The 19,281-nt window shown below is 35.4% G+C and overlaps 1 protein-coding gene across 2 annotated transcripts in view; it reads left to right on the forward strand.

Moving 5' to 3' along the window:
- The window catches only part of FAF1 (Fas associated factor 1), a 172,740-nt gene that overhangs the window by 37,643 nt on the left and 115,816 nt on the right, over positions 1-19,281 (forward strand). For both annotated transcript variants that reach the window (XM_074832074.1, XM_074832075.1), the window contains exons 4-7: positions 1,252-1,460; positions 4,721-4,812; positions 5,167-5,255; positions 13,396-13,501. In XM_074832074.1, the coding sequence (XP_074688175.1) occupies positions 1,252-1,460; positions 4,721-4,812; positions 5,167-5,255; positions 13,396-13,501 (496 nt within the window). The remainder of the gene's footprint in view (positions 1-1,251; positions 1,461-4,720; positions 4,813-5,166; positions 5,256-13,395; positions 13,502-19,281) is intronic.

Below are 19,281 nucleotides of genomic sequence, written 5' to 3' on the forward strand. Positions count from 1 at the left end.
TTGTTTTACAAGCATAGCATGTTTTTCAAATGTGGAAGGCACAATGATGGGATTTGCAGTAGTTGTGTATAATTTCTGCGCTTCTGTCGCATGCATGCTATCCACATCTTTTTATGTTCAGGCCTCTTCTAGATGACAGATTTGACTTGCTATAAGAAGCATTTCCTTTGAGAGAACTTGTGGTATCTTCAAGAACAGTGGAATGCATCTTTCAAATAAGTTCTGTTTAAGAGTGGAAATGAGACAAATCTACACATTTCCTAAATCCTTCTTTGATCAAGTTTCCATTTTTCAGTGCATACGTTCTATTAGCTTGCATCCTCCATCGTGATATCCTGTAACTACCCAGGACAGATAATCTTCCTGATAAGAACAGCTACAAGGCAAAGCTCTAGGCTTACACTATGAAGTTTCTTGCCTTCCAAATTTAATTTCTGTACATCATAGGGCGTGGTTTGGTTTTTTTTTGGCCTGGAGTAATGTTCCTTATTTTGTTACCTTTGTTTCTAATCCCAGTTACATGCTTCTTGTGGAAAGGCTTACTCAGGAAGATGAAGTGCTTCTGGGTAGTGAGGGTTTCCCAATTTATTATCCTTGAGCCAGGTATGGAGACATCCTTTTGAATGTCCAGGAGGCTTGAAGGATTTTGAACAAGGCAAGCTAGAATTCAGCACTGCATTACTGTTGTACTTCTACTGTTTTTTGCAATATATACCTCATTATCTTAATTTACTTACGTTAAGTACATAACTATTTTCATATCAGACTTGTTTTTCACCAATTTGGTATTGGAAAATACCCATTCACGTGTGGTGTTTTAAGCTTTATTTCTTATTCTCATTTCTATTTGATACTAGCCCAATGATGTAGAAAGCTAGTTGTTGCCATGGTGCCAATTTTTATATGGTCACAGCATTTCTGAAACAGGAAATAATCCTTCTTATCAAGATAATTCTGATATTAATTACATAGTGAACTTTAGACTGAAATAATGGCTCAAATGCTTTTGTCATCTAAGCTGTTCTCCTATAGCACTTCTTAGTCACTGAAATGTTAAGATTGCTGTTCTAAAAATTATTTTCTGATAATAATAAAACAGTATTTTCAGATATGATAGTGTAGTTTATTCAAGAGGGGTGTACCGTGGACCATAAGAAGTGAATAATAATGCTCATTTTGCTTTGCTAACTTTTATTTAAACATATCAAGCTGTTCTGTTTAAACCTTCTTTCTTATCTGCATATCTTTCAGTGAGTACGGTGGAGACACTTTACATGGACCAGCGTATGGCCCCACAAGTCATTCTACAGCAGCTTCTTCAACTCCTTCCTCATCCTCAGCGTTTCGCCATGTAGTGCCATCTAGACAAATAGTGGAAAGACAACCTCGAATGCTTGACTTCAGGGTTGAGTACAGAGACAGAAATGTGGATGTAGTACTTGAAGACAGCTCTACAGTTGGTAAGGATTTGTAAAAATGAAATTAAAACTGTTCTGGTAAAATTGTTAAAATAAAAACAAACAAAAAAGACCCAACCCCAAAAATCCAATTCCTAAAAAAAAGCCGAACAAACCAAAATAAAATCCCTCAAAAAAGAAAAAAAAAAATTCCCCCCGAAAATGCAGCCTCTACAGCTACTAACCATTTTCAAATCTCTTTGCAGCTTTAAAAAAGCAAAATTTCACTAATCCATTGTAAAGGTTAGTGATCTATCAAATATTTATTTTGAAATCTAGTTTTCTTATGAACTTGCTTCAGAAACAAAATGAAGATTACTGATTAAGTTGAGGCATGACAATGTAATTTGGGGTAGGATTAGTGTAGATGCAATCTACTAATAAGCGGATGATCTTGGCATTTCCTTTTCAAATCTGTATGGCATCTCTTTCTGTGCAGGATTAGTGACAAGATTAGAGGAATTTTTTCCAGTGTGAAAAGCATCACTGCATTCTTTTTTCAATTTTTATTTGACTGTTCTGTGCAAATTAAGATTTCTTTTATCAGTTTTTTTGTCTTTACCTAAACCTGATGCATTTTGTAACAGTATGTTAGAAATATGCTATTGTTAGTATTGCAGAGTATGTTATTTTTTACATTCCCCAAACTGTGAGTTAATTTACTTTTGCTAAGGAAGAAGAGTATTTCTTTTGTTTTTCATTTTTAGTGAAGAGACTATACAGATCAAAATAAGGAAGTACAGGAAGAAATAGTTGATCAAAACAGTTTTCAGTGCTGCACCCTTATGTCTGTGGTGAAATTTCGAAATGGAAACTTTTGATCCTGATTTGTCTCTTTAGGATTCGATTTGATATTGGCTGATGCCACCTAGTGGTGATTAGTTGGAATTCTCGATTAGTGTTGCATGTCTTCTGCTCTGAGTTGATGCAAAGCAGATATAAAAATCTGATCAAATCAGAATTTTGCAGCCGTAGTACTTTATTTTTTTATTTTGTTATTAACTTCTTTCAGGTATAAATGGAAGAAGGGCTGTAGGGCAGAAGGCAGTCAGTGTAGAACTTTTGTCTGTATCTTGGCATGTGAAGATTGAGGGCAGCCTTGTGATTAAAGTGCTGAAAGAAGTGAGCAGACAAACAGGAGAATTTCAACGATGGACTTCAGGAAAGAAGATTTTTGGTTATTTCAGGGATCTGCTTCGCAGGATCCCATGAGAGACTGCCCTGAAGGGCAAAGGAGCCCAATATAGTGGTTGATCTTCAAGGACAACCTCTTCAAAGCACAAGAGCAGTTCCTTCCAACGTTCAGAAAGAGGAGCAAGCATGGCAGAAGGCCAGAACATAAGAAAATTTCTGACTAAGCTAAATGCAAAAAGAAAGGACACAAAAGGTGGAAGGTAGTGATGGGCTACCCAGGAGGAATACAGAAATGTTGCCAGAGTATGCAGGTTTGGAGTTGTACTGTAAGTACATCAACGTGAAAAGTAAGGTTCAATGGTGATTGCTGAACTTGGTCCATGGGAAGGTTATTGAGAAAATATCTCTGGAAGCCCTTTTTGAGCACAGGAAAGAAAAGAAGGTGATTTGGAACAATCAGCATGGACTTGCGAAGGGCAAATTGTGCCTAATCAACATTACTTGCCTTATTATGATTTGATGACTGGCTCTGGACAAGGGGAGAATGGTGGATGTCTCTCTGACTTCAGTAAGGCCTTTGACGTGCTCTGCTGTAGTATTCTTATAGTCATATTGTTAAGGACTGGATAAGTGGGCTACTAAGGTAGATAGATAATTGCGTGGGCTGCTGGGCTCAACGTCTGACTGGTGAACAGTTATTAGTTTAGTGATGTCCCTCGGGTTGATCCTGAGGCCAGTGTTGCTTAATGTCTTTATTAAAATCCTGGTTGTTAAGGTGAGCGTTCTTGGCAAATTCTCAAAGAATAGCAGATCAGAGAAAGTGGCTGATACTCTGGAGGGCGAGGCTGCTCTTCAGAGGGCCCTGAACAGCTTGGAAAAATGGGCTGATGGGAGCCTAATGAAGTTCAAAGAAAGCAAAGTTGAAGTCCTGAATCTGGGATAGGATAACTTGTTAGCCCATCTGATAACTGGCTGAGGGCTGACAAGCTAGAAAGCAACTTTATAAAAAAAGGGGTCTAGGAGTGCGTCAGCAGCGCACCCTTGCAGTGAAGAAGGACAGCCATGTCCTAGGATGTGTGAGCAAGAGTGTAGCCAATGGGTCCAGGGAAGTAATTATTCCCTTCTATTTAGCGCTTGTGAAAATGCATCTGGAGCATGGTGTCCAATTTTGAGGTCCTCAATACAAGAAAGGCGTTGACACTCTGCAGGGAGTCCAGCAGAGGCCAGTAAGATAGGGGACTGGAGCACACAGCAACATAGGAGGAGAGGCACAGAGAACTGGGTTTGTTCAGCCTGAGAAAGAAAAGGGGAGAGGTAGAGACCTTACCTCTATCTACAACTGCCTGCTGGGAGGACACGGAAAAGATGGAGCCACACTCTTCTTGGAGGTGCACAATAATAAGATGAGAGGCAATGGACATGATTTGCAACATCAAAAATTCCCATTACATATAAGGATTTTATTTTTTTTTTTTTCCCCAGTCATGAGAGTGGTGAAGTACTGGAACAGGTTGGCCAGAGGAGTTGTCAAACTTCCATCCTTAGAGGTGTTCAAGTGTCAGCTGGACAAATCCTTAATTAAACTGGTTTAATTAGACCTTTGAGCTGGTCTTGGGCTAGATGAGCTCCTGAGGTACCTTCCAGCCTGAATTATTTTACAACTGTAATAACTACAGAGAAGAGAAAGCATTGAAATGTGCAAAACATTGAAAAAGCTATCAGAGCACTTAAATTGTATGAACACTCCAGTTCTTTAGGTCAGGACTATTGATAATGGAATTGGGTATCAAAAATACACACCCTCTTATTGCTGGCAAAGTCTATTGCTCCAAACGCATCTGCAAATGTGTGTGTCTAGCATAGGCAGTGTAGAACTATTCAAATATGTGTCCAAATAGTCAAATCTTCATGTGATTCTCCAATCATTCATGTTTTATGTGATTTTGTTTTTTTAGCTTCATTTGTCCTTTACTGTTTGAAATGTATGTTACAAGGGTAACTAGACCGAAAATGTAAATTTTCGTAGTAAATTTTTCCTTGCTCTTGTTTTTTTAACTATAACTCAGTACTGTTTGAAATAAAGCAGCAAGTGTCTATATTTTATGTATTTTCTTTTGTTTTCTCTTTAGGAGATATCAAACATATTCTAGAAAATGAACTTCAGATTCCTGCATCTAAAATGCTGTTAAAAGGGTGGAAGACTGGAGACGTAGATGATAGTGTAAGTTTTTGACTATGTTTTCAGTTAACTGAATTCAGAGTTTCAAACTGAGCATCTGTGGGTGGGGATTACAGTGCAAGAATTGTGAGTTTCAAACAGTGTTACATATCTAGAGTGGCGTACATGGACGCCTTAAACTAAAACATTGCAAAAAAATCAGGACAAATCAGTTTGTGTTGTTTTTATATATAATATGGCCTACCTACAAAAAGGATGTTAGGAAGTTAACAGTAAGTGTATCTTGAAACAAAATATTTGATGGTATTGTAAATAGGTATCAATAATTAAAAGAAATAGAATAATATGTCAGAATTGGTGAATGTTTTATATTTATAATGATTTTTCTCCCCTCAGACTGTCTTAAAAACTCTACACTTGCCAAAAAATAATAGTCTTTATGTTCTAACACCTGACCTGCCTCCTCCTTCTTCAAGTCATTCTGGGTAAGTCTTTTGGCCATAAATTCTCCTTATATGATTTGGTTTTGCATGACTTTTATGAAGCCACATGTATCCTTGTAGGAATCTGCAATCAGTAAATACAAAGCATTCTCACTGCTCTAGTAAGGATTGGGATGGTGACCTCAGCACCTCATTGCTGAAAAGAACGTTGTTAAGTTTTTTTAAAACCTTGGTGTGGTACATGAACCACTTACATACATGCAGAATTTTATACCTCCCAGATGTGATGACTTTAACAAAAATCTAGTCCCTGTGGAAATGAGAGCTTGCCTTTCAGAAGTTACTGCACTATGTTGGTTCATTTAATGTAAAGTTGTATAAATCATTGCCAGCAGATTGGAATTTTCTTTGTGAAATTTTTATTACATTATTTTATTTTCTTGGACTTTTAAATTGTATGTAGACTGGCTTTTAGAAATTGATAGACAATAAATTTCTTCTGAGCAGGATATCTTTTATTACTGATTTGAATACTCAAAGTTAACAGTGAGTGTTCATGTGTCAGTGATTATTGCTAAAGTTTGAAAATGAAATGTTATTTTATAGAAGATGGAATCTTTACTCTTATAAAGTAATTTGCAATTACTTTGATTATTTTGGCTTCTTTTCTTTCCTGCCCTTCCCTTTCTCAAAGGCAGACCTGTATGTGCTCTTTACCAGGAAAATATGAATTTTATTTGGTATCCGCTAGAGGGTGCCCAGGAATTGAGCCTGGAAGAGCAATGCTGCTCCGGAGACTGGAGCGAGCAGGGAGGCTGCATTTGGAATTGGTCAAACTGCATGATTGGTAGACTAGAGTGTCTTCAAGTTGTCTGCAGAAGGAGTAGTTCTGCCCTTGTAGTCGATGGGAGAGTATTCTACAAATGCAGTGAAGGAAATTTTGATGATCAATAGAAATAAGTAACTAGTTTTCTAATGACTAAAAGTACTTCATGTATTACTAAAAGGTACTTGTGCACAGAACTATATAGCCTGTGGAGGAAATAAGAATGCTAATATGAATTATAAAACGAATACTAATAAAGAAGCATAAAGAGAGGGAGTAGTGGCACTGGAAAAGAGAGAGCAGAGTGGTGGTGAGTTGTATGTGCCCTGTATGTGCAAACAGAAGCCGTACTTGTGTGTGAGGACTATAAGCCATTGTACTTAAGCAGCTAATTGAAGGACAGTGAAAACACTGTGGAAAAACATTGTAGATACTAATTGTTTGGTGTTTTTTTAAAAAATGCATTTCCAACTTCAAATTTTCTACCCAGGTATCCCTGTATATTGTAATTTGAATGTCTTCGATTCTGGAAAGAAAACTGGGGTCTGAAGAATGTTGCTTATTGCAACTGCAGTAAACTATATAATAACAAACTGTTTAAAAACAGTTCTTAGGCTTTTTTATTGGATGAATAGTTTAAAAGAACTTTGCTTGCTAGTAAAATCAAAGTGGTTGTTACCTTTACAGTTTATACTTGTTTCATACTGGAGATTAGTTCTGGATATTTTTAAGATAAAGTTGGCAGCTTTGGGATAGCAAACGATGATTAATTAGTGGCTATTTAAACAAGGATAATTTGAAGGCTAGATCATCTCCCTGAAGTCATAAATTCTAGATGAAAGGGGAGGTTTGCCTCCAATTAAAGCATCAATGCAGATCAAAACACATCTAATTGAAGCAATGTACCAAACCCAGTTACACTGTTTACTGCCTACTGTTAGGTCAGTTATTATTCAGATTAGTTTGTTACCCACAATTTTTAAAAGCATCATGCTCACATCTATTATTAATGGATGTTAAGGAACTTTGCTTCTTACTTTGTGAGTTCATCTGTTGTTTTCTTCAAATGCCTTCTATTTTGAACTAGAGATAAATAGTCGTGATTTGAATATCTCCAGAAGGTGATATTTGAAAAGCCTGAGATTTCAGTACATGATATTTTGTGTATATGCCCTTCTTAAAAGGAGCAATCTGGTCACAGCTCTATAAGCTCCAATTTGTGCCTGTTCTTGACACCAAGGGAGAACAGCGTCTGAAACATCCTTTTCCAGCATATTGGTACGTAGGCATTGAAGTTTATTGTGACAAACTGAATGGGCTTAACCCAGAACTGACTTAAAACTAGCATCTAAATGTAATGGCGAAGTGATCCAGCAGTTTAAACAAGTGAAAATCTCCTATGGTATGTTCCTTCATCAGTGGCATATCTAAAGCTTTTACAGGTAGTGGAAACCCAGTGAATTACTGGGGCATGCTAGTAAATTGAGGTGTAAAGATTAAATTTAAATGTCAAATACCACCTGTAGGGTTACATGCCCTGCTTCCACAATTTCAGTTGGCAAAGCCATACTTATCTGTGCATGATATCCAGAACAATAACAGCATGTTCTGTGAGCTGTGGATGTAATGAAACCTGATTTCTAGTGAATTCCTGCCTCATCACAGTGGCTGCAGTAACTCAGCCCTCTCCCTCCATGCTTCCCATGATCTTATTTACCTCTGACACTGCCTCCGGTTTCTCCCATGTATTTTGTAGTACCCATGCCATTTTTTTCCCCCCTACATAGACAGTCAGCTTGCCCTGCCTCTGTTCTCTAGCTGGTAGCCAAATAATATTGAAGGAAGGGAGACATCACATGCTGTAGGTAGTTCTGTAATCATTGGCTACAAGATGCCTGGATGGAGTATAAAAATACTATGCTTGTACTACAGCCTTTTACTAAGGTGGGTAGTAATTTGGGTCCCTTTCCTCTACAAAGCTATTGCTTTACACCCAGTCTTTGAGATGTTTATAATGCTCTCAGACCTCCTTGAAACTAGTGGATATATTCAAAAGTTACTGGATGGGGCAGGTGGGTGAGTAAAACATTATTTCCTTTGGAAAGCAGTCTTAAAAGGAAAGGTGCCAAAGGATGTCCATCATCTAATTGTCCAAGGGGAGGAGAGAACCCTTGCAGTGGCTTTGTCAGATTAGATTCTTCACTTCCTCAGAGTGACTTTCCTTCCTTTTGTCGCCTCAGGTGCTTCTTGAAAGCCAGCAATACCCAGTTGAGGGAAAATGTTTTGGAGGATGCAATAGAAGGGAACATCAAAAGTGTAGGTGTGCAAGTTTGGCCACGGAGCTAGGTCATTCTGATCATGTCTCCTTTCTATCTTGCATGTTCTGGAAAGCACATTTTCCTCAATTTTTTTCTTCACTTCTCCCTTTGATGGGTATAATGTATTTAGTATTTAGACCTGATGAATTAGTGGAAGGTTCAAAACAGTTAAAAGCTATTTGACCAGGTGCATACCTTGGTGATTGTTACAAATAATGTATTTTTGCTAAGCAATTGTAATTTATTTAAGAAACGTAATCATCTGTGGGGATAGGAGTAAAAAGACCCATCTTTGACTTAAGGGATCCTTATATTGCTGAGTGTGTGTGTGTGTTAGATTGTTGCAGAGGAGTGGTGATTGTGGCATGGTGTCTTGTTGTATGCTATCAACTGTAGCAGAGTGTTAATTAAGAACGATGTAACCTGCAACTCCAATTATTAGTATTATCTGTTTAGCTGGACAGGAGCAGTGCCTTGCTTTAGTTACTTTGAAAGCTTCAATAAGAATGGTAAGATTAATGTTTTATTTTCACATCTGCTCATGAGACAGTTTAAAAATCCTGAAGTTTAAAACGCAATAGAATGTAAACAAAAGGGCTTCTGCTCATTTACATGTTAGCCAGATTTGCTAACTGATTGCTGTTTGAACCTAATCTACCACCTCCTGCTGCATTAGCTACAACAAACATTACATTTACATACTGATTTCTTATTTTGTTTTAATGTAAATAATCTGTAATTACAGTAAATTTGGACTTCTGTTGACATGAGCTTATATAAATCTGTAAGTTTAAAATGGAAATGTTAATTACCTTGTGTCATACCTATTTATATAAAATTCAGAGATTTAGGGGGGAATCTCCATGTGACTGAGAAAGATATTGCCTGATGGGAAATACTGAATGTATTTCATAAAAAACTTACAGAATTGAAACAAAAAGGATTGTTTGCTGATCATTGAGTAAGGATATACTTTTGGTTTCAAAGCTTAAAATACTACTAAAACTTCAAAGAAAAAGGCTATTAAAAAGCAAAGTTTTACGTCAGAAATTAAAGCCTTAAGGCAGTCACTTAACAATAGATACAACCAATCTTTTTTACGTATTAAGTGTTACAGAACAATAGAAAAGCAGTAAAACTGGAACCTTAAAATATAATAAATATCAATAATAATACCATCTTGCTTCAGCATTGCGCAGCTGATTGAACAGTTGCTGTCCCCTAAGATTAGCATTATTTGCTGTTACACTTGCAATTTTTTTTTCTAAATATTGTTTCTATTCTTAATATATTAGACTTGTGGTTTATAAATTGTGCTGTATTGGGATTTGGATGGAGTATCTAGTGAATAAACTCCTTCCATACTCTTAACTGAGTTTTGATATTTTGAGTTTAGTAAAACAGTATATCTTGCAACTTCTGTTACTTGAAATTTAAGTTTCAAAGAGGAGCATTTTTGTTTGCATATTGTAGTTTTAACCCCAGCTGAATCCTGGTCCATCACCGAGGTTTCTGTGCATTGTGATAATGTTGATAATCAATGCTATATAGGCAATCCATATGAAATCCTAAGGTGGTCCAAGCCTCTCTTGCTAGAACTGTTCAGAGCAATGACTGTATTCGGGTCTATTTTCTTTGGTCTGTTCTTGGACTACTTTTTTGGGTGTAGGCAGAATTCCTCTACTGGAAGATTGGTGCCCCAAAATACTATCAAGTTTTCTTGCCTCCTGTGCTGAATAGTGAATGTATAAATTCAGCTGAGGAAAAAAAATGTAATGGCAGTATATAACCTATCAGTAAATGGTTTTGAAAGAGAGGATTTGCAGTAGGGGGGAAATGGTACTGATAAGAGTGGCCTACTTTAATCCCATTTCTAGAATTTGAATTTCTTTTCCCACTAATTAATTCTCAGATTAATTAAATTCTGTTAGCACTGATGGGAAGGAGAAAAAAAATCTGTCTTGACTTTAATGGGACCTGGGGTTTGGCCCTGATTTTTATTTTTTTTTTCCTTTTAATACAGATGTTTAATTTGGAAGATTGTAGTCAACTGACAACATTTTCAGGAAAACGAAACTGCTGAAAACACAAAAAAAACCCACAAAATTTTAGAAATGTGCATTGTGTTCAAAGTCAGTCTTCTCAATACAGTTATGTGTACCTAAAAAGAAATAAAAGTAAGCTTCAGCTTACTCTTAGTGAGAAGTCTCCTTTAAATACACTTAATTTGTATATTTGATCATAGCCTTAATGGCTGAAAATACAATTTTAGGGCAAGGTATGTTTTGGAGGCAAAGTTCTTTTGTCACAAATAATTTGGGGTGACCTACATCCATAGTTACTGGAGGAAATTAATATGGGAGGGGACGGCATCACTGGTTGTCCAGCTACATATTCAAATCAAACTCATCTTGCAGAGGAGCATTGGTATGTGTAGGAAGTCATTGGCACAAGCTGCCCATCAGATCTGCCATCAATTCTTCCTCCCATTGAGTTTCTAATGTGTACGGTCCAGGTCTTATGGCTGTCAGACCATAAGAAATTTTGATATAGGAGCTCAAAGGAGTGTGTCAGTTGACCGCTTCATTTCTGTGTAAGCAGAAATAGTATTTCTCATTATATTATTTTTCTGAAGAAAAGGTGAATAATTAACCATGCACTTTAACTGTTAACACTTTCAAAACCAGTATTTTCCTCAATTTTTTCAAGGTTTTCTTTTTTTTTTTTTAGCCAGCTTAATTTTCAGCTTCTTCTTTGGCTATGAATATGTACTGAGAATTTGCTTAAGAGCATTCAGCTTGTGCTTTTTCGAAATCCAAAAAGTAGAGGTGTCAGAATTGTTAGTTACTTCAAAAATTGAGGCTTTTAATTTTAAGGCATGTAATTTAAATTTACTATGTTTGAAGAGTATTTTTTTCCTCTTCCAAATACTCTGCTATCACATCCAGATGAAATAGAGAATTGGAAAACCTTTCCTACAAACAGATGCTTTTTATTAGCATGCTATATTTTGGATAGTACTGAAGTGTGTGTATCATGCATACCTTGAGAGACTGAGGGTTTGAACGAACAAGCCTGTTTCATTCCATGTTTACATCAATTACAGAATGAAAACATGAGTCATGTTATCAGTTAGCATCTACAGATTTTCAGATAGCTATAGCAGAGCCTTGTATGATTCTGTATGGAAACCAGAGCCATTTATATATGCTGTAATTAATGTTTTCAGAGCAATTAAATATGTCGTTTGCCTCTAGTATTTGCAAATAAAAAAATCAGAAGCTGAAAAAGCATAGCAGGATGTTTTAGTTGCTACTGAACATTTGCCAAAAGAAAATATGGTTGTAGCGATGCTAAACTTGTTGTTAACAAATTACAGTTACCTTTGAAAATAGGCATGCAACTTCTCAGGACTCTTTTTTTTTTTTTTTTTTTTTTTCCCCCCCCTTCCCCCTCTCTTGAAGGATTGAAGGACTGTTAAGTATTTTAAATTTTTTGGGGCCTTTTCTTAACAATATTTTGTGACAAGTGCAGCTAACTTCAGGTTCAGCATAGATGACTGACTTTAGTTACATTTGTAATGTCTCATACACTTGATCATACCTAGCATTGACAATGAGTTAAATTTATCTCCCATATTACAAAACCATAAAAAATGAGAAATAGCACTTCATGATTTTGTTTTGTAGTATGTGATTATTGTGTTTAAGATGTCACAGAATCCAAATTAAGTTGCTGAGTGAAGATATTTTTGTAAGGTAATTTTTTCTTGAGATGTTAAAGCAAATTGTGCATCTCTTGCTAAAGCATCCAGTGAGTATTGCATGGGTTCAGCAAATCTGCAGATCAATAATTCCAGCAGAAGTTAAAACTAACAAATCAGGTCTCAAATAATCTAGCAGTCTTTCTTGTCTTCTTGTGTCTTAAGATACAGCTGTGCTCATCTGCATTCAGAATTTGTCCTTTATTGCTAGGAGGAATGACATGTTGAAGTGTCATGGAATAGGGAAGATGTGAAGGAAAAGAACCCAGTCTGTCATTCTTTTAATAGTCTGTGATAAAGGAAAAAAAGAATTGAATAAACCCAATTTATTTCCGTATGCCACTGAACAGTGGCATATTGTTTAGATATAATATTCTAATATCGTTTAGAAATCCAAGCTATGTTACAATGTTGCTGCAGTTTTGTAGCCTATGTAAGATTGTACACAGCTGTAATTGCCATGCCAATAACAGAAGTCCTGCCTTCTATTCTGAAAAGTAGATAGCTGCATAATTTTGTAGCTAATTAAGCAAACAGGATTCCTTTTTAACATCCAGATGTTTTGTTACCAGGAAAATCACCAAAAAACCCCCAAGTTTGTGTTTGTGACAACACTGAACATAGAGTTGGCCTGTTTAATCTGTATCTTAAGATTTTTTTAAAAAATTAATATGATTAAAGATGTTTTAATGTATATTTAAAACAATTTGAGCAGAACTAACTTTTCTAAACGCTCAATACCCACATGAAAAATTTTGCTGTGGTTAGTTTTCCAGTTCTAATTAGCTGGGTTTATTTATGTGCTTTGAATGAAACTAAGCGGAAGAATTTCCGTTTGATTTATGCTTCAGGTAACCCTAGAGAAGCGAGAGCATGCTTTGCCTTGTTCTACTTACCATCAGTTTTTAATGTGCATTGTAGCTTGATATTTTGTCTGGTCATCAATATGCTTACAAGCCTGGTATTAATGGCATTATGAGTGCTAAATATACCCTATGTTTGTGAAGATAATGTGACTCTCTCGATTTTGAGAATACTTAACATTAGAAGAGCTTTAAAGGCTGCAGTCACCTTATTAAGGAAGGAGTTCAGGAATGGCCTTTGGTCATTCTCAGCATGCTTCCTTGCATTTAAGAGTGAAAAGAGAGATGATAATGTTGTGCCTGGACTTGTCCATGTAGAGTTTAGGGTACCCTGGGGTTTTTGCATCTAACTGTAAAACAAGCTATAACATGCTTATCCCTGATTTTCTTGTTTTTCTTTCAACCATTTCAGGGCCCTGCAGGAGTCATTAAATCAAAACTTCATGCTGATCGTCACCCATCGAGAAGTCCAGCGGGAGTACAACCTCAACTTCTCAGGAAGCAGTACCATTCAGGAGGTGAGTGCTGTTTCACAGCTGAAGAATAAATGTAGCTCATTATAGCTAATGCCAGCTCTGCTAAAGAGGGTTTACATGGGCTTGATGGATATTTCTTTATTTTATTAGACTTTTTTTGGTTTAATCAACTGGATCATCAAGATTGCTGTAATTTGATTAAAGAACTCAGCCTAAAAAAGGTTTTCTATTAAATTATACAGAAAATATATTTCTTTTTGGATTGTAGAAGCAAAATATATGGACAGTGTTTACTGTGTTATTCTAGAGTGATGAGGAAAGGCAGTTACTCAAATTACATTTTATTCTTAAGCCCCTTGAAGCTCCCTCTGTCTTCCCTTCTTTTAACCAGCTCCATCTCCACTTTGCAGGCACCTCTACCATTACTGGTTGCTGTCATAGAGCTGTAATTCTTACTGGCTTGGTAGCCAAATAGTTTTGTGTATAATGGACATCACTGCCGTTCTACAGAATGGCCAGCAAGGGGTGATATTGCAGAGAACTTTGTCAGAATTAAGTCCTGTAGGAACAAATATCTCTAATATGACTCTGGACTCTCTGAATTGAGAAAAAGGAGTCCTTGCATATTTTTAAAACTCTTTTCTAATGCCAAAGGTTGTTGTCTAGTGCTCTGTGGTATGTCTAATGCCAGATGCTTTGGATGTTATTTTCCATATAACCCAGTAACTTCTGGAAACATGACAAACGATCTAGAAATGTGACACTTCAGAATTCACGTTACAAAATACTAAGATTAAATGTTTGCTTTTCAAGTTAAATGTATGTTTGCTATTGGTCTGACACTTCTCTCAGTCTTTTAGGGTTGAACAGATATTATTGAAGTTTTTCAGGTCACATGCTGACATTGCAGACAGCTAATATTATGGAACTTAAAATAATTCTATAGGAGCGATATCTCATACAATGGAAAACTGTCGTTAACTGTTTTCATTGTCAATCCTACTATTCTTAAGATCTAAATTCTGATCTTTCCCCTGCGTGAAAGCCTGTTTTCTGCTTTACCTTTTTAAATGTATTAAGTTCTGATTTTTTTTTTAAATAATATAAACAAACATACTTGCATCAATTTGTTTTTTGAGGGGCCAAGCTCTGACTCTTTACAGTTACAAATAATTTGAATATTTATGGAAATAAATCATCAGAATATTCATTTTTAATTTTAAAATGATGAGATTCTAAAAGAAAACACATACATACATATTGTCTGTTTAGTTTTTATCTATGCTATATCAATTACTAGTTTGCTGGTGGGTCTTACCCAGCTTAAAGGAACCAGAAAGCTGTGACAGGACGTGGGAATATAGGCTGCCTTGACATGCACTGAAGTTTTCTTGTTTGTTGCTAAAGGTAGGTTGCAGTCAACTTGTTAACATATGAAGTCGATGTAATTTAAAAGTCAGTTATGATTTTCCCCATTAAACAACCAAAATCTGAAAAAAACCCCTACCACCCCATAACCAGTGTGAGCATCAGACCTTTCTTTGCCTTTCTGTCTTGTATCTAAGTATTACGTCCAATAGAGTGTATAAAATTATGAAGACCATTTCAGAGGCTAAAGTGAAAAGAGAACTCTGGACCTTTTTGTGCAGCTGATGCTGAACAGGTGAATATGTGCAAAGTCTTATGGAAATCATTGGGGATTTGGCTGAGGCAAAAAGGTTGGCGAGCATTTGTCTAATTATAGAAAACAAGCACTGTTTTGTATGTTAACTCCCTAATGGCTTTTAATTTTTTTTCTTTTAGCATAGAGTGAGCATTGTAACAAATGATTGATGAATCTAGTTAGTCTGTGCAATTTGGAGGAATCGGTAATGTCTTTCCTTCTCTCCCTTGTCTCTTTCCTCTCCAGGGACTGTTAGATTTTTTTTTTTTTTTCCCTCTTCACTCTCTTGTACACACTTTAACAAATTAATAGTTTACTTTCCTTCTGGTATATGTAATTGTGGAAAAGCTCTATGTGAGTTGCAGTTGCCAACCACAAGAGGGCAGGAAGGACTATTCAATTATTACCTAAAAATGCCGTTCAGTGTTTTCAAATTAGCTTCTGGTATATTAACAAAAAGGAGTATAATGGCCAAGTTATTGTTTGATTTACAGATAATTGGCATATTGCAGGGAGGAGACTTAATTTCACCCTTTTAAATTAAACAGGGAGATTTAAAAAGACATAAAATATTCATTAATGTTCAGTGATTATAAAGCAGTGGCATATATTTATTCTACCTTTATTACTGTTTCGATGGGAAAATACTGCAAATATTTCAGAAATCGACTTGGCCATACTGACAAGTTGAAATGTTTAAGCAGTGTTAATGCAATCTACTCACACGTTATATCCTATGCAGAAAGATTCAAAATGACTACATCAATTATTAAAAGAAGTATTTAAAATTCTATAAATGTTCTACTGCTTGCCACAGTTGGGTGCAACTGTCTCTCCAGGGCTAGTTGTTTAGTTTATTGTTATTATTAGTACTGTGAATTTTAAGGAATAGATATTTTTTCCAGGTGTCTCAAAAAAAAAAACCAACAAACCACCAAACCCCAAAAATACCATCCCAACACTCCAACCCCACCACTCTTTCAAAACTGTTGTAAGTATTTTGCAATGGATTAAATGCAAAATCCAGTGAGCTCTCAGCTGTGCTTTCCTAAACTACTATTGCTTCAGTTCTCTGTCATCTTTTTTATTGTTTAGAATGCATGTTTAATAGTAAATGATATTTGGATGAATTGTTATTTCAAAAAAATTTTGATGTTTAATGGGAAAACAATCTGACAGAAAATTCTCCGAGAAGCCTGAAGCCATAGTGCTCATGTCTGCTTCCACAATGTCTTGCATATTAATTCAGTAGTTTGATATTGAATGGTACTTGAAAATACTTTTTTTTAAACACGCTTTATCTACATTTTCAACTGTTTGTGTATTAAGATTTAATTTCTCAGCTTAAAAAATGTAAGTTACATTCAGTTATATTGATGTGGGATTATGAGCCTATAGGGAATCTTCAGAAATGAAATAAAAAATTAAACTGAACTTGTCCAAAATTCTGGATATTGAATTTTCTTTTTTCTTTTGTGAGTTGAGCAGGGGAGTTGTTAACTTGGAAAGTTAATGATAACATGTTGGTCTAAATTGCAAATTAATCTGTGTCATAGGTTTCTGACATCTGTTTGTTCTTGTAAAATTGCAGTATTAAATTAAATCTGGGCAGATACTGTTCTGGGAAATATCGTGGTTACTTTGTTTTCCACAATCTGCATTTTAAAGTGGAAATTAGTATGTTTGTGGCAGTTTAGAGACTGAATTCATACATTTCCAATGTATTATATGGTTAAATAGGACAATTCTAACAAATTGGACTCCTAATAATTACAAGACTAAAAGGAGTTTTCTGTCTGAATACTTGTTCTTTATTCTGCTAAGATAATTTGTAGAGGCTATCTGTGTTTGGAGTGAGAGAATTTTCAACTTTTGATTTGAGAAGCTATGTGCTAAATTATTATAAGGCATTGCCACGTTCAACATTATTTGTTTTCTGTCTATTCTTAGGAACTTGTTCTCATTTAGAAATGAACATTTCTCTTAACCTTCATTTTTGCAAGTTGTAGTTATATTATTTGATGGAAATGAAGGACAGCCCTTTCAGAAAGGGTGAATATTTAAATGTTTCATGGAAACCAAGTTTGTGTTCTCATTCTGGAGCAGATAAATAAAGTTGTGAAAAACTTTTTGAATTTGAGTTCTTACCACAATATAATGCTTCACACTTTTTGTTGTTTTAGTCAGTGACATAGGACAAAAAAAATCAAGAATTTTTAACAAACTGGAAAACTCCATTAAAAAACCAAGGAGTTTGTATTTGTCTATTTTACTTTTGGTAAAGACTTTGAAGCCTTTTTGTGATTCCTGTGTGAAGGATTACAGAAGTATCCAGTGTACACAAGCTGCGGCTGGTAAAGGGTGGACAAGTTAAATATGCAGAAACCTTAGGCCTCTTGTAGATTGGTGATCTTATTTTGTAACTGCTGGAGATTGCAGTTGAGAATACTACGTAAAGCATGTACTGGGCACTATAATTCCTAGTAAAACACAAAATCTATGCAAACAATGCAAAGAAGATGGGTCCCTAAATACTGGCTGCCTCTGCATAGCTGCATCTGCTCTTTATTCTGTTCCTTTAGCCAATAACCTAATCAGAGGCTAGCTGCTTAGCATCCCTGTCACCTGTGATAGGTAATGTATTTGTTCTTTGTTCCCTATAGACTTACCGACTAAGGTAGAATATGAAAAGCAATGTATCCAATAGCACTCCAGGCAGGAGGAGGAACTATTTGTGCATACAACTACTTGGGCTGAGATAAACTATAAATTCTGTGTTGACAGACCCTAATGACAGTTTGAAGTCCTTTGTGCTGAATTTTTAAAAACTTTTTTGATAAGTGAATGAATGTGAAACAAGATACAAACCCACCATTTATAAACATGCAGGCAGAAACCTTATTTAAAAGGCCTAAACAAATGTAATATAAAAATATAGGTAAGCTGATGAATTGCCTTCAGCATACAGAAAAATAATCCAGCTGAAGGTCTTGTACATTTTTCAGATCTGATTTTTGGTATCTGTACAAAATATTTTCAAGCCAATTGTTGTTGAGTGAGATCATCCACAGTAAAGGCCAGACATTGGCATGGGGACACAAAATGTATATATAAATAATGTTGTTCTTTGTAATGTTGTAGCTAAATAATTACAATAAAATCCCTTTGCCAGAGATCAGAATATGGATATATCCCAATATGGTACATACATTTACATTTTCAAAACCAGTTTTGCTATATTTTGAGGTTTTTCACTTGCTTTAAAATTGTTGAAAACTGTTCTTATGCAAATAAAAATCAGTAACTAACACTTTTCGGTATTTAATAGCAGGTGCACAAACATTCTATGCTATTGTTCAATTATTCTCTTAGTATCAGAGAAACTAGTAAAATATGTTGTTGCTATACTGACTGTACTCAAGAGTCATATAGTCTTTTTATGAAATGTGAATATTTTGTTTGCTTTTGAAATAAATCTCTTGTGTAAAAATTATATTCAATTTATAGTGAGTCATAACAAGAGTATACATAATTTAAACATCTATCACTGCAATAGCCTCAGTGTTCTACAGTGGTAAATAAGTACCAGCTAGCAAGCTAGGTTTTGACTTTTTAAACAAAGAGAGAAAAATATATTTTTATAAAGCTAAATCAACTTCTTGATTGGTTTTTTTTGCCTTTCTTTTAAAGAAAACCATCACATTACTAACCTAAAATGTATTTGCTGAAAGAAATCCTTGATAAACTTTTTGTAAATGGCCATGTGGTAGGAATTACATGAGAAGGAAGTTCCTTGGGAAATAAAAAGAAAATACCTTTTATGTACCTGTTCAAAAGTGATAGCTTTATTAGGCACTTAAAATATCTTAATGTCTGACTGTAGAGATCTGTTTTGAAGAGATTGTATTGATAAAGGTATATAACTATTATTCTTTTTATGCAACAGAAACAGCAATAAGAGATAAAGGAAGGGCACTCTTCTACTTCTCTATTAATTATGAAGCTTAATATATTCCTGACAGAATATGTTTCATAACCTGTAATTTGGTTTTGGTGGGTTTGGACGTGCATATCATTAAAGAAACGATCTTCAGTTATCAAAACCTAGTAAACATGGACATTTTTATATGCAAGAAAAGGCAGAGAGTAAATAATTGCA

This window comes from Strix aluco, chromosome 8, assembly GCF_031877795.1.
Source record: "Strix aluco isolate bStrAlu1 chromosome 8, bStrAlu1.hap1, whole genome shotgun sequence".
NCBI lineage: Eukaryota > Metazoa > Chordata > Aves > Strigiformes > Strigidae > Strix > Strix aluco.